The sequence below is a fragment of the Cibotium barometz genome, chromosome 11 (genome assembly GCF_041138505.1).
Source record: "Cibotium barometz isolate CiBa-2024 chromosome 11, ASM4113850v1, whole genome shotgun sequence".
Lineage (NCBI taxonomy): Eukaryota > Viridiplantae > Streptophyta > Polypodiopsida > Cyatheales > Cibotiaceae > Cibotium > Cibotium barometz.
This window is the reverse complement of record NC_141056.1, coordinates 5,471,320-5,485,268: the sequence shown is the minus strand read 5'-3', so window position 1 is coordinate 5,485,268 and position 13,949 is coordinate 5,471,320. Positions and strand designations below refer to the sequence as shown.

Sequence of the window (13,949 nt, the reverse complement as noted above, 5' to 3'; positions counted from 1 at the left end):
GCTCCTTCCTCAAACCTGCATCGTCCATCTGCTCGACTGTACCTACATTGTGCCACAGCAAAAATTAGGGCATTTCAAAGATAAGGTGCATCAAATTGATGCCCTTCCACTTACATTTTCACGAACTGGGGCAAGATTGGCCATATTGAAGAGTGCAATTCCAAAGTTTGGAAAAATTCATCAAATTAGAGTGTATGCATACACAAAATTTTGGGGCTTTTTTAAAATTAAGCCTAGTGCATCCATGCATCAAATTGGAGCCAATGCATCAACGTTTTTCCTCTGCAACCCTCTGCCTTGGCCCCCCAGCCTAAAATGATGACCCAAGTGTTAACAACTTGGCAACACCGATGCAAAATGTCACATGCACATGGACATGGCTAATCTCCTAGCTAATCCCTGGATTGGCAACAAGTTTAGGTTAGAATTAGAGTATCTAACACGGTCTGACAATTAAAGAAGAGTCGCCAAAAAAACCATATTTTATGCAGCCAACTTTATCTGTAAGGTGTTCATGACCTGGCCAACTAATGGGCTTCTTCTTTGCCTATCAAATACCCTAATCCTAACCTAAACTTGACCTTTGACCTTTGTTTGGATTACTGTGTGAGAAAACAGTATTTTTCCCAGCCCTAAAAAGGGTATTTTTCTGGGGTATTTTTTTTCAACTAGCCTTTGGCCCAAGATCCTCCCATAGTTACCAATTTCACCATCCGTAGGCGGCCACCCGTAGGCGCTTATTTATCCACCTCTAGGTGATGCCGCCGAGGAAGCACCAAGGGGGGTTTTGAACCCAGGACCCATAGTCACAAGGGACGGGGGACGAGGATGGAGACGAGACGGGGGACGGCCATAAGTAGGGAACGGGGACGAGGGAGGGAACAGCGCTCAAAAAATACTTTTTTTAAAAGTTTTTCTACTCTACACTTATTCTACTTTGGAAGTACATCAAAATGAGCACAAATTTACACTAAAATGGTAAGCTTTTGAATCATATTAACAAAATACGCCGATCAAAGAGTGAAGGCGTCGACGGTTGATTGGATTAATAATTAAGTAGACACAAAATGAGTCAAGACTAAGCCTTAAGGAGGCACAATACATGGAAGGACTCAAATGAGTCAATGACAAAAAGTGCTAAAGCCTAGAGGCTAGAGGCTAGAACTAACTAGTAAGGCCCATGAATCATGATCCATGAATGATCATCCACGTGAAGTGCTCGCCTCATGGTCATGGATAGCTTGTGCCAAAGGAGCATCAAGCTCATCCTCACTCTCTTCCTCACTGGCATGCTGCTGTTGCACCTCATCCTCTTGTTGCTCTTCTTGTTGACTCATCTCCCACTTGGTGAAGGGATCCACCTTCTTGGTCACGCTCTTGCAAAGCATTCGCAAGTTCGCGCTGACGAAGACAAGGTCATTGGCACGCTCTACCTCGAGTTGGTTCCTCTTCCTAGAGGCAATGTGGCTGTAGGCGCTCCAAAGTTGCTCCAAGCAAGAGCAGCTAACGGCCTAGCTAAGTATGCGGATGGCTAGTTGATGTAGCTCCGGTCCATCCGAGCCAAAGTCCTCCCACCATAGAGCAGCACCAACTTTGGAGCGGTTGATCTGTGCATCTCATGACAGCCATAGGAGCCATGAAATGACCTGTACATGGAAAGCTGGTCCCTAATCTTACGCCTAACCAATGCATCAGGCACACAAGACGGTCCAAGATGATACTCCATCCAACATTCACCACCCAATCGCTCTCCTACTTGTTGCCTTGGAATTCTGGTCCACCACATAAGCTGCTGCATGCGATGGAGAGTAGTAGGAATTCCACCTTCCTAGATACAAGGCATGGATCTCCTCGTATTTGTCTTCATCAGGCACAAAGTCTTTCAACTTCTCTATCATGCGATCCATGGCCTCGTAGACCTTGCCTATGCATGGTTGCATAGCGTCTACAATAATCAATAGGTGGACTAGGGGCCTCACCATAGCATCTGTGGTCTTCACACGCTCCCACCAAGAGGCGTCATCCGCCGGTAACCTACACTCTTGGCCGGTGTTTGTACGCGACTCTTGCATGTCGACAAGCTCGGCGCTAAGGAAAAGCCCCCTCAAAGCACCGCTACGATCCTTCAATGGGCCCAACATGAGGAAGTTATAGGCAAACCGGGTGTCGGAATATTTGAGGAGAGAGAGAGGAGACCTCTTGTTGAACTCATGCCGAAGTCTTTGGTGGTTGAGGACAAAGGAGACCATGGTGTTGACCTCCTCAATGAGCGGGCTGATCCATGGCAATGCCCCTATGTCATGGTTGAAGCCCCGGCATGTGAGGAGGATGCCATGGTTGAAGATAGCTTGAGCCTTAAGAGAGAGAGAGAGAGAGGCTTGACGGAGAGAGACTAGAGACTAGAGTGCTTGTGTGAGAGCCTAGAGGCTGGGAAGTTGGAAGACTCAAGAGGCTTGAGGGAGAGGTGAGAGAGAGAGAGAGAAAGAAAGAAAAAAAGAAAACTATATTAACGTCCTTTAGAGGCCACATCTGACCTATAGGACTAATCAGATACATCCATGTGATTACATTCCACTTCGGGGGCAACAAAATGAAAATAGATATAAAACTAAAAATAGTTCAAATTCCCTACATGACCGTAGGAGAATCCTAGATAACATGAAGGATTTCTCTAGCAGCTACTCTTCATTACTACCATGTTTGGTTGTCCTGAAATCTGCAATAACAGCTCTACCTCTACGGTAGACTGCCCATTTTCCTTGTTTCCTTGCTTCGTATACTTTATTGAGTTCTTGTTTCCTGTTTTTTAGTTGTGTGGCCGTGAGTCATCCGCCATCCACACCTTCGTTCCCTTAAGACACCTTTGTTTCCTGTTTTTTAGTTGTGGCTGTGAGAGAGAGAGTCTAGAGAGTACAGCCTTGTGTAAGAGGCTTGGAACTTGGAAGTTGGACGAAGCTTGAGGGAGAGAGACTAGAGAGAGAAGATACGCTCGTAGAGTGTGGCTTGCCGCTTGAAGCTTGATCAATGAGGCTTGAGCAATGAGCTAAGTGCCAAAGACTCAAGACTCAAGAGACTAGAGAGACAAAGTTGCTTGAAGGTGTGTGTGTGTGCTTGTAGCCTTGTAGCCTTGTTCTTATATAGATAAGCAAGAGAGAGAGAGAGACAAGGGCCACTTCATCATTGGTGTACCACTTCATTGTCATATCCGGTACCATATGGCCACTACCCGGGACAGCAGCCCCCTCTGCTACAGGCCACACCTTGGGACAGCAGCTCTCCCTGCTATCATCTGCATTTTACATCTGCTGGTACAGGCCACCTACATCAAGCTGACTCCAGCGTTTCACATCAGGCTGACATCAGCGTTTCACATCAGGCTTACATCAGCCTGCCTTCAGCGCATACATCCGGGCTGACATCAGCGTTTATCTTTAGCCTTACATTAGAGCTCACATCAGTGCTTACATCAGCATATAATCTGCGTTTTACCACAGCCCATGGGACAGCAGCCCCCTCTGCTATACATAGATCAGCGTTTTTTCCTCAGCTCTCACCATCGGGACAGCAGGCCACTCTCTGCTACATCATACCATTGGGACGCCAGCCCACTCTCTGCTTAGCTTTACCATCGACATCACATCAGGTACGCAGCACCCGTGTCACCAGAGCTTGCACCACTAAGGACGGCAGCCCTCTCGGCTCCTTTTTCACATCAGGTATGCAGCACCCGTGTCACCAGAGCTTGCACCACTCGGGACGCGGCACCCCTCTCAGCTCCTTTTTCCCATCAGGTGCGCAGCACCCGTGTCACCAGAGCTTGCACCACTCGGGATGGCAGCCCTCTCTGCTCCTCCTTCACATCAGGTACGGAGCACCCGTGTCACCAGAGCTTGCACCCTTTAGGTACGCAACACCCTTGTCCTCAGAGCCTGCACCCTTCAGGTCTTGCAGCACCCTTGTCACCAGAGCTTGCACACCACCATCACTCGGGACGGCAGCCCTCTCTGCTCTTGATCTACCACCTCCGGTACAGCAGCACCCTTGTCATCAGAGCCTGCATCACCTCATCTTCTGCTACCACTACCAACTCGGAGTGCCTCTAAGGTACATAGCACCCTTGTCACCAGAGCTTGCACCCTTCAGGTACACAGCACCCTTGTCATCAGAGCCTGCACCCTTCAGGTCTTGCAGCACCCTTGTCACCAGAGCTTACACCACTAGCACCACTCAGAGGACGGCAGCCCTCTCTGCTCTTCATCTACCACCTCTGGTACAACAGCACCCTTGTCATCAGAGCCTGCATCACCTCATCTTCCGCTGCCACTACCACCTCGGAGAGCCTTCAACACCCTTCAGGTACACAACACCCTTGTCATCAGAGCCTGCACCCTTCAGGTCTTGCAACACCCTTGTCACCAAAGCTTGCACCACCACCACCACTCAGGACGGCAGCCCTCTCTGCTGTTCATCTACCACCTCTGGTACAACAGCACCCTTGTCATCAGAGCCTGCATCACCTCATCTTCCGCTGCCACTACCACCTCGGAGTGCCTCTTCATCCACCGACGCGAGCCTTCAACATCGACCACCTCTCGGAGTGCTTTGCCTCACATTGACGGGAGCCTTCGTCATCGACTGTGCTTCAACTCCGACATCATCTCTACTTCTGCACTCGTCTTTCTTCTTAGAGTCACCTCATATCAGAGGGCTCTTGTACATATTTGCACTCGCCATTATATATATATTCACTCACATATTTCATGCTGTGGTTTTGGTCTAGTCTCTCGTACATCTGGTCCTTTTCGTCCTTTTGCCCCACACAGACTGTCATCGTCCAGATGACTGTCATCGTCCATCATCTATAGATGGACTCCAAAACTTGTCATCCTTCCTCGCAACCTTGACTGTCATCCTTCCTCGCAACCTTGACTTTGACTGAAAACCCTACCATTCCTCAAAATCCACTCCAAATCTAATGTTGAAAACTGTGCATCCTTAACACAGTAATGGTCTTCTTGCCTTGTGCCGACCAGCCCCATGACTGCTACCCTGGCTGTGTTTCTTGCTATGGATCATGTGCACCTTCTTGGAACTTCTAGTGCTTAGCTTGGCTAAGCCTGATGCTCTAATACCCATGTAACATGCAAAAGCCTTGACTAACTTGATCCAACCCTAAGCATATTAATTAGGAACACTAATGCAAAAGCAATGATTAGACAACAGAGAGAAGAGAGATATGAATTGTGTTTTCAGTATATTCATATCATACAAAAAAAGATGTCTTTGACTGCACAAATGATGTGGCCTTTGGTCTTTCAAGAGGATTGACTTCTGACCTATTGGACTACCTATTGACCTGCCCCATGTGGGGTATCAAATCATCTAAGATTGAAATAGGCCTTTCTATTTATAGGGCTCTTAGGCTGTCCCTGTCCCTACCCAACTGTTGTCGGTCAATAGAGGACAAGCCAAAAAACCATATTTAATGCAACCGGCTTTATCTATAGAGTGTTAGTGACCTGCCGACTGATGGGCGTCAGAGCCTCTCAAATACCCTAATCCTAACCTAAACTTGCTACCAAACCAGGAATCAACCACGAGATTAGCCAAGTCCACGTGTGTACACGTGACACAAAAGGGAAAATCATCGTTGGCACATCATTGGTAAGTTTTATACTTCCAAAACTTTATCTATTTTATGCGTAAGTTCATGGGTTCTCTGCCAAGTGGTCCCCCAAAATTTATTATAATAAATATTGTGTGAGTGTTTCAGGCCTTCATATGTGTTCCATCTTTGTAATAGGCCTTGAACTTATAAAGGACTCCATCATTCCTTGGCATACCCTACTTAAAGCAAGAGGAGTTATCTTTGGGTAGACTGATGTGGACGCAGTCATATGTGGTCAAGCTCTTCTATTAGGCTTGACGGGAGGGTTTCAGGTGTTGGCACAATGTGTTCTTTTGTATCACATGTTATGGTTTAGAGCCCAAATCAATTGAAGGTTTTCTCAAGCATCTCCACCTTCGCTCCGAAGGGGGGTTTGTCGGGATTCAGAGTCTCGTGTGTGTCCCCCCTCCTGTGTGAACCCCTGTTTGTGTATCAACATGTGTGTGCGTACAACCCCTAATTGTTTTAATAGCGTGTGAACACACTCTTATGAGTGAATACGAACATCGCTTCTTAGGCTACAACTGGGGAAGTCTTCAGCCCAAAAAACAAAGTCCAAAAAGTCATATTTTGTATCCAAACCATGCTGCAAAGATGTCCCATCCATGGGCGCAGGTCCTGCGCACGTCCAACACCACTCAAGATGCCCAACAAGCCATATCTTACCTCTTATCTTGCCAAGTTACTGGCTGCAACAGGAAAGCATGTCCATGTGGCACTCACACGTGATGCACATGAGAAGAGGACTGACCGTTGACTAGCATTTTCTATAGGGCCGTGTGTGTGTGTGTGTGTGTGTGTGTGTGTGTGTGTGTGTGTGCGTGCATGACTGGTTTTTTAGGTGTTTGCTAACCATTATTTGCCAATTGTTCTTTTCCCTTTTCTTTGCCTTTTTGCACAGCTTGTGAATAAGATACATTTGCATTGCAAGGGATGAGGCCATTTTTTTGCCTTATCAGTTTGGCGGCCTGCGAGCCAGGAGGTGTCTAAAATTTCACATTGAAGTTTGATGTCGACTATGAGACCACAGCAGCAAGCGGCGGAGGACGCAACACTGTGAGACATTGAGTGGCCATATGACCAAATTTACCACACGTGTAACATGCACCAGCAAATACACCCCATTTCAACTCATAGCAAGCTTCAACCATATGAACCTCATCTACTTCCACTGCAATGAGAGTGTGGGTTGAGTCGTGTCCCAAAGTATACAAAACATGTTCCTATTACCCAAAGGACGCGGGGGGCATATGACTGTACCAAGAGAAGCAACAAGGCCGAGCAAATCCTCTCATGTAATTGGGAAAGTTGACTACTTCCACCCATACTGGGCATCTATATTTGATGAGTCCTTGATAATCTTTCGTGTGCGTCCACGGTAAGATATGCACCATTTGATTTCCAAAGTACAATGGCGATTTTTCCAGCATCTGCAACTTATACTAATTTTCAGTGAGTTGCACTTCATAAAATCCTTTATCTGCATAATACACTCCCTCCACATAATTGCAAACCAGTAAAGACTAAAGTCATTATGCAACATCACTTGCCATGGGCATTCTACCCGGAAAGAACACTATTACATTTTGCAAATATTTTATAATTGGCAAGACCACACAAGGCAGCTTGAGTCTGTATTTGAGAGTAGGTACAAGCTTATCCCAGGTTCTCTGAATATGTTCAAACTCATCATGCAGCACATCATAACATAAGAATTACTATAAAAAAAAAGTGTCAATGCGTGCGCGGGCATGCGCTTGTTTGTGGGAATCGAGTCACTATTTTACATTTGAAATTCAGCCCAAAAACGTGAAAGCAAAAAGCTTATAATTAAATCTCACTTATCTCATCCTACTATAGACTTATTACCTTTCACACACTTCACCATTTATAAATCCCAACCTCTAAGATAGCAAGTCCCTTCATTCCAATTTTAAAAAATTAACATAGGCTTTAAGTCCATGCATGGAATTCTCGGAAAAAAAAAAAAAATTCTCGGAAAAAAAAGTCCATGCATGGAAATCAATCCATGCATTCACACATGATCCACTATAATGCATGATTCGACCACAAAGAATAGCTCTTCACACATGCACAAACACACACCACAAACCATTGCCTTCAATTGCCCATTCGTAAGTGTGTCACACACAGGCATCTCCATCAAGTCTCCTATAATTCACGATCTAGACAAGACATCAAGTCTTTATCTGAACCATACCATTCACGATCCAGACAATGCATCGATCACTGACATGTGATAATCAAATGAGAAGGAATGTCCTGTAGTGTGCCTACTTGACACAACGAGATGGAGAATATACATCAAAAGAATTGGAAGAACTCATCAAATAGCAAGACTACTACCAATGCCTCTCATTGTCGGCTCGAATGTCAAACCCCATGTGCAATGCTCACAAAAGCGAAAGCACCCACAGTCATGTCAATTGGAATGTGCTTTTTGTATGATCATCAAATGCCACTTTTGTAGCTCGTCATCCTACTCAATCTTCTCCTACTTGTCCGTCATATGATGGGAGTCTCAACCAACTATGGAATCCTCCTAGGGATAGAGCTCTTTCAAAGGGAATGCCCGCAAAAATACTAACCTATGCAGCCAGCTCGGAGGAGAAGAGCATCCTCTCCCCTTTTATGCTTCTTGACTCTCGCTCCCCATGTGAAGCCAAGTTTATACTTGGCCATTATGGTTGTTTTTCTTGGTAACTAATAGAACGATGTTTTTCCCTGAAAAAAAAATTACCTATGGAGTTCTCCTTGAAGATTACTACAACAAAGTGGCAAACAACTCCTCCAAATCTCTAGTATAAGGCTTCAAGACAAACAGGAAGCTTAAGCTAGAGCTAGGGTGCAAAAGAAGACCTTTCCTCACCAAATAGTGCTCTTCGGCTCCCAAAGGCTGACCCTAATTAATGATTAGGAAAAAAGCCTATGCTTTGATATCAAATGCAAGGCCTTGTCTCTCTAAGTGAAAGTGATATGCCTAGATGAATCCAAGAACATGCCCAAATTCACCTTATAAGAAAGTGCAATTTATAACCTCATGGTAGTCATCCGCAAGACAATAAACCATCAACTCCATCATGCATAGTATGGACTAGATACTACGACATCCCCACTAATGTCATCAGAGCCCAACAATGGGTGTAGAACTTGGTATTAATATATTCTCCCACACACACACACACACACCACGCACGCACACACACATACATAAGAGCATACATTCATACAAAGGTCTGTGTACGGAGTTTCTATCATAGCTCTGAAAATGCAAGGCAGACTCGGCCATAATGAAGCCTAGCACTAAGGGATCATAACAGATAGAAAGAATTATTACAACCAAAACGCATATGCACCACTAAAGATAGAAAGAATTAACACAATATATATATCAACTGGCCACAACTTGGATGAAACTTCACAATGTGAAATTTGCATGAATACAACATAAAGATATACCCAGATGAATCCAAGAACATGCCCAAATTCACCTTATAAGAAAGTGCAATTTATAACCTCATGGTAGTCATCCACAAGACAATAAACCATCAACTCGATCATGCATAGTATGGACTAGACACTACCCACTAATGTCATCAAAGTGGGTGTAGATGAAATCAAAGGGAAATGGAAGCAACAGAAGACTTGATAAAACTTACAAACACAAACAGATACCTAAACTACAATATGTATTACTTTTTGAGAGCACAAGCTCTATGTGCATGCTTGCCAAACTGTGCCTAGAGAGTGAAAACTTGCATGTACTCTTGGCCTAAAGATGTCTACATCTATGACACTCGGTGTACCATTAAGATCAAGGTTCCACATGGTAAGACTCTTAGTCTTGCTTGCTTTTGAGCCCATTTTATTCCGCCTTTCTTAAACATGCAACCTCATCTCAACTAACCTCTTATTAATGACAATCAAAGACCAAGTCCAAAAAAAAAACCCCACAGGTGAGGCTTTATGATAAGACATCTCACAACTTGGATGACAAAAGAAATAAAACAAACGACAAGCTTGCCTGCCCCGCACAAAGTCCCTGCAAACTTCCGTCCGACGGCTCATCTTTGTTTCTGGTACCAAAAACCCTCATGAACTCGCGATTGCATACGTTTGTCAGATTTTCGAGTGGACGGGGGCGGGCAAGCCTATAATAGCTTAGGCCTGCAACGTGTGAAACCAAGCGAATGGGACACGTAGGAGCAATTTACTATTCCATTTTCTTTCTTTTTTTTAAATGTGGCTCGCAATTTACAGCTCCAAAAAGGTTAAAAATGTATCTTTTGTGGCCAGTGTTGCCCTCCTATGATTGTGGCCATACACATGACATGTCCTCTTCCATGTCACTATGGCCCTCATCACAATCACAAATGGATAGTTGAGGATAGTTTTGCTTCTTCTCCTCTGCATCTTCTTGTTAGACGACAATGGCATGTTCAATTGAAGGATCCAATGTCCACTACTTCATCGATCGATTTGACAACACCTCTTTCACAAGTTTGGACTCCTCACCTCCTAGATCCAACCCAACACAACAAAGTAATTGATTCTTTGTAGATCTTGAACTCACAGCATAGCTTTATCCTCTTCATTTGCCCCACATCCATGTTCTCCTACCCTTCATCTCTTTACTAAAAGATGTCGATTCTATGGACCAAATAGAATTTTCTCGCGGTTTGCCAAGGACATGGCCTTCTTTGTAGAGTCCCAAACCAAGTGAAAATTTGAGCAGATCTACAAACCCCTTCCTATCCAGGAACCCCACTCCCTAGTTGATCAGGGACGTGTGAGATATCATTGTACCATGCTAATAGTTGGAATCATGGGTGATACCACATTAATACTGACGGGCTAGTGTTATTAGTATGCATTGGGCAATGTTTATGTTATTGGTATTGCGTATTGTGGGTGACACCACATTAATTCTAATGGGCCAATGTTATTAGTATGCATTTAGGGCAATGCTAATGTTATTGGTATTGTATATCACAGTGATTTACCATGTTATATATATCGAGCTAGCGTTATTCACATTATGTGTTTGTGCCTATGAATGTAATCATGTTGGGATTAATTGTAGGAATCAAATTAATTATTCTAACCAATGTGATTGACACTTGTGAGTAATAGGTGTTGAGCAATGCATTGGTACTGATTGAGGTGTCATATGAATGGCAGTCTGAGCATTGTGTAAAAGTGTTGATGCAAGTGCCGATCATGGTGTCTTGTGGAGTATTTACGACAATGTACCAATTTTTATATTTAATTAACATCGTATTTCAGCTTTGGGCGGGTGTTGTATTTGTAATGATAATTTAAATTCCATAGTAAGCACATCCTAGATGCATTGGAAAATAATTTGTTAATTGTAAAGATAGTGCACAAAGCACTAAGGTTATTTTTGTAAAACCGAAGACCCAACTTTGGTGTTCAAGCTATTATTGGCTCCGAGGTTCGAATTTAGAAATACATTATTTAAATACGCACGTGAGGAAGAAGGAGCCACTCACATTGGGGGGGAGATTGTACCCAATGCTCTTGTCTTATTCTCTCTTTGTATTTGTTTTGATTATATCTCTTGTCATGGTGTGGATTTGTATAATTTTTATACATAATAATTATTTTTTCCAACCCTAATGATGCTACAATGGTATCAGAGCTTTAGTACGCTAACATGGGGAAGAGAAAAAAATAAAGCTTTAAGGATCTATGGAAGAACAATGGGCGAGAAATATCAGAGCTTTAGTACGCTAACATGGGGAAGAGAAAAAAATAAAGCTTTAAGGATCTATGGAAGAACAATGGGTGAGAAATAACAAAGAGAAGTTAAGTTTGTCTTCTTTATGTAAATTTGAACCTTGAGAGAATTTTTAAAAAAAAACTATGAAGTGTAGTACTCACAAAATTCACTTTGCTTTAGAACCTTTAGCAAAGAGAAAATTGTGGTGTAGTACTCACAAACTATGAAGCATAGTTCTCACAAAATTTACTTTGCTTTCGAACCTTTGGCAAAAAGAAACAAAGAGAAGGACTATTCGTATAATTATTGACAAAGGCTTCTATAATAGCTTACGTAAGGCAATAGAAGAAGCTTATCAAAATAGTGCTTCCTTTCTCATAAAACAGTGCCTCCTTTTTGTGAACTATGGAACAAGACGGAGTATAAAAGGTCAAACCTTCATCTCTTCACAAGCTAATTGCATCTAAAGTTCAGCAATATCAAGAGTAATATATCCATGCCAAACGGATCTATTAAACTTAAATCATGACTCTTTTGAAAATCAGATTATCAAAAGGAGTTCAAATGGTTCTTGACAATATTTAAAGAATATTATTAGAGTTCTATACCTAAAATTATGTGGCATATCCAATAATGTATAAGGGTCAAAAGTTAAAACTAGAAGTCTAAATTAATTAGCCTAATCGACTATTAAGTAGAGAAAAAACCATAGACAAAATTAAATTCATGCTCTTTAGTCAATGAAAAGTTACATTATTGGAAAGCTAGCAGGTGAAGATAGTATTCATGACTTTATTTAAAAGAGTTTTGAGATCACTGCCATATTATATTATAAAGTTAAGAGTACATTTTCTAGAATCACATATAACTATCTTAGATATCTAGGCCTTTAATATTTCCATCAAATGATGAGAAAAACAAGAAGTATTAGTAGTACGTTTGTAGAGGAGGATAGGTATTATCTTAGCTAACACTACAAGGCATCAAAAATTTAAATAGTCTATGACACTCTTATCAAGCAAGAGGGAAATTGTCAAATGAAATCTTGAAGATAAGTTTATAGCATTGGCATAAGTTATATAGGTGGTATTCTTGCTAATCAATATGGAGGGGGATTGTCACCGACGGAGCTTAGTGGAGGGAGCTTTTCTTGGCTACCCTCTCTCTCTCTACTTTGAACACTCTCTCTCTAACTCTCCCCACCACAGCCTAGCCCAGCCCAGCCTAGCTCCTCCCATCCAACCTTGCTCCTCCCTTTCTTTCTCTATTTTATTACCATCTCTCTCTCTCTCTCTCTCTCTCTCTCTCTCTCTCTCTCTCAAACCATCTCACATCTCTCCCTCTCTTCTCTCTCTCCAACCATCCCTCTCTTCTCCCTCCCATCTCTTCTCTCTCTCCAACCATCTCTCTTCTCTCTCCTACCATCTCTCTCTCCCTTCTCTCTCTCTCTCTCTCTCTCTCTCTCTCTCTCTCTCTCTTTCTCTCTCTCTCTCTCCTACCATCTCTCTCTCCCTTTACTCTGTTCTCTCTCTCTCCATCTATTTCCCTTGCCCTCTCCCACCCTCATCTCTCTCTGCTACCATCTCTCTATCTCTCTCTCTATTCTCTCTACCATCTCTTTCTCTTAGATTCTCTCTCTTCTCTCTCTCTCTCTCTCTCTCTCTCTCTCTCTCTCTCTCTCTCTCTCTCTCTCTCTCTCTCTCTCTCTCTCTCTCGTCTCTTGACTCCTTCTCTCTCCCCCTTCCTCCCTCCTTGTCTTTGTCACCCTTAACCCTCTCCCCTCCTCTATTTCATTAGTAGTCTATCAGTGTCTCTCCCTTTCCAACTCATTTTCATGCTTCCTTCGTATCAATCTCGCTATCTTTGGATTGTTCCTATGATGTTACAAGGGAGATAACATCCTCACACTCTTCATGTTCTCTATCTTTTGTCCATGTTGTCACCTCTTGCATCTCTTCTCTTGCTCTTCGTGTTTTCTCTCTCTTGTCCTTCTGATCTTTTGAGTCTATAAACTTATCACTACCTTATTCATCTACATAATACACAAAATGTTAGTTTATATGACATGTTGAGCACAAACATTGTTGAAACTATCAATCATATCTTATTTTAGACCCCAACACGCATCTCTCTCTTCCTCTCTCTATTCATATGTATAATAAGATCATAACATAATCATAAACAATTGTTAAACCCAATCACTTGAATATTCGTAAACAAATATGTTCATTGAACTACAATGATATCTTCATCAAGACATCCTTCACAATGTCCTCTTCGGGATCAATACAAACAATGCTCATGTCTAATTTGCACGCTACCATAGCACAATCTCCACATCATGTAAAAAGCTAGTGCTTCAAAAGGCTATTTCTAACATTTGCAATATAAGATTAGCATCTATATGTTCTTATACTAATGAAGTAACCTATAAAGTAACCTGTGAAATATAGGATGAGTACCTCACGGTTGACCCTCTTATAGATACATTGCTTGCAAAGGAGTTTGAAGACAAAT

At 42.8% G+C, this 13,949-nt stretch overlaps 1 protein-coding gene across 14 annotated transcripts in view; it reads right to left on the bottom strand.

The window, feature by feature from the left end:
* Positions 1-9,873, bottom strand: part of LOC147633684 (Zinc finger C-x8-C-x5-C-x3-H type family protein) — a 113,245-nt gene extending 103,372 nt beyond the window's left edge. For 8 of the 14 annotated variants that reach the window (XM_086804665.1, XM_086804669.1, XM_086804670.1 and 5 more), the window contains exon 1: positions 6,929-7,113. In XM_086804665.1, coding sequence (XP_086660791.1) covers positions 6,929-7,098 — 170 coding nt within the window. In that variant the 5' untranslated portion in view covers positions 7,099-7,113. Of the gene's footprint in view, positions 1-6,928; positions 7,117-9,713 lie in introns of those variants that run through there. The other 6 variants (XM_086804673.1, XM_086804676.1, XM_086804674.1 and 3 more) reach the window with 2 other exon arrangements.
* Positions 9,874-13,949: the final 4,076 nt, after the last annotated feature.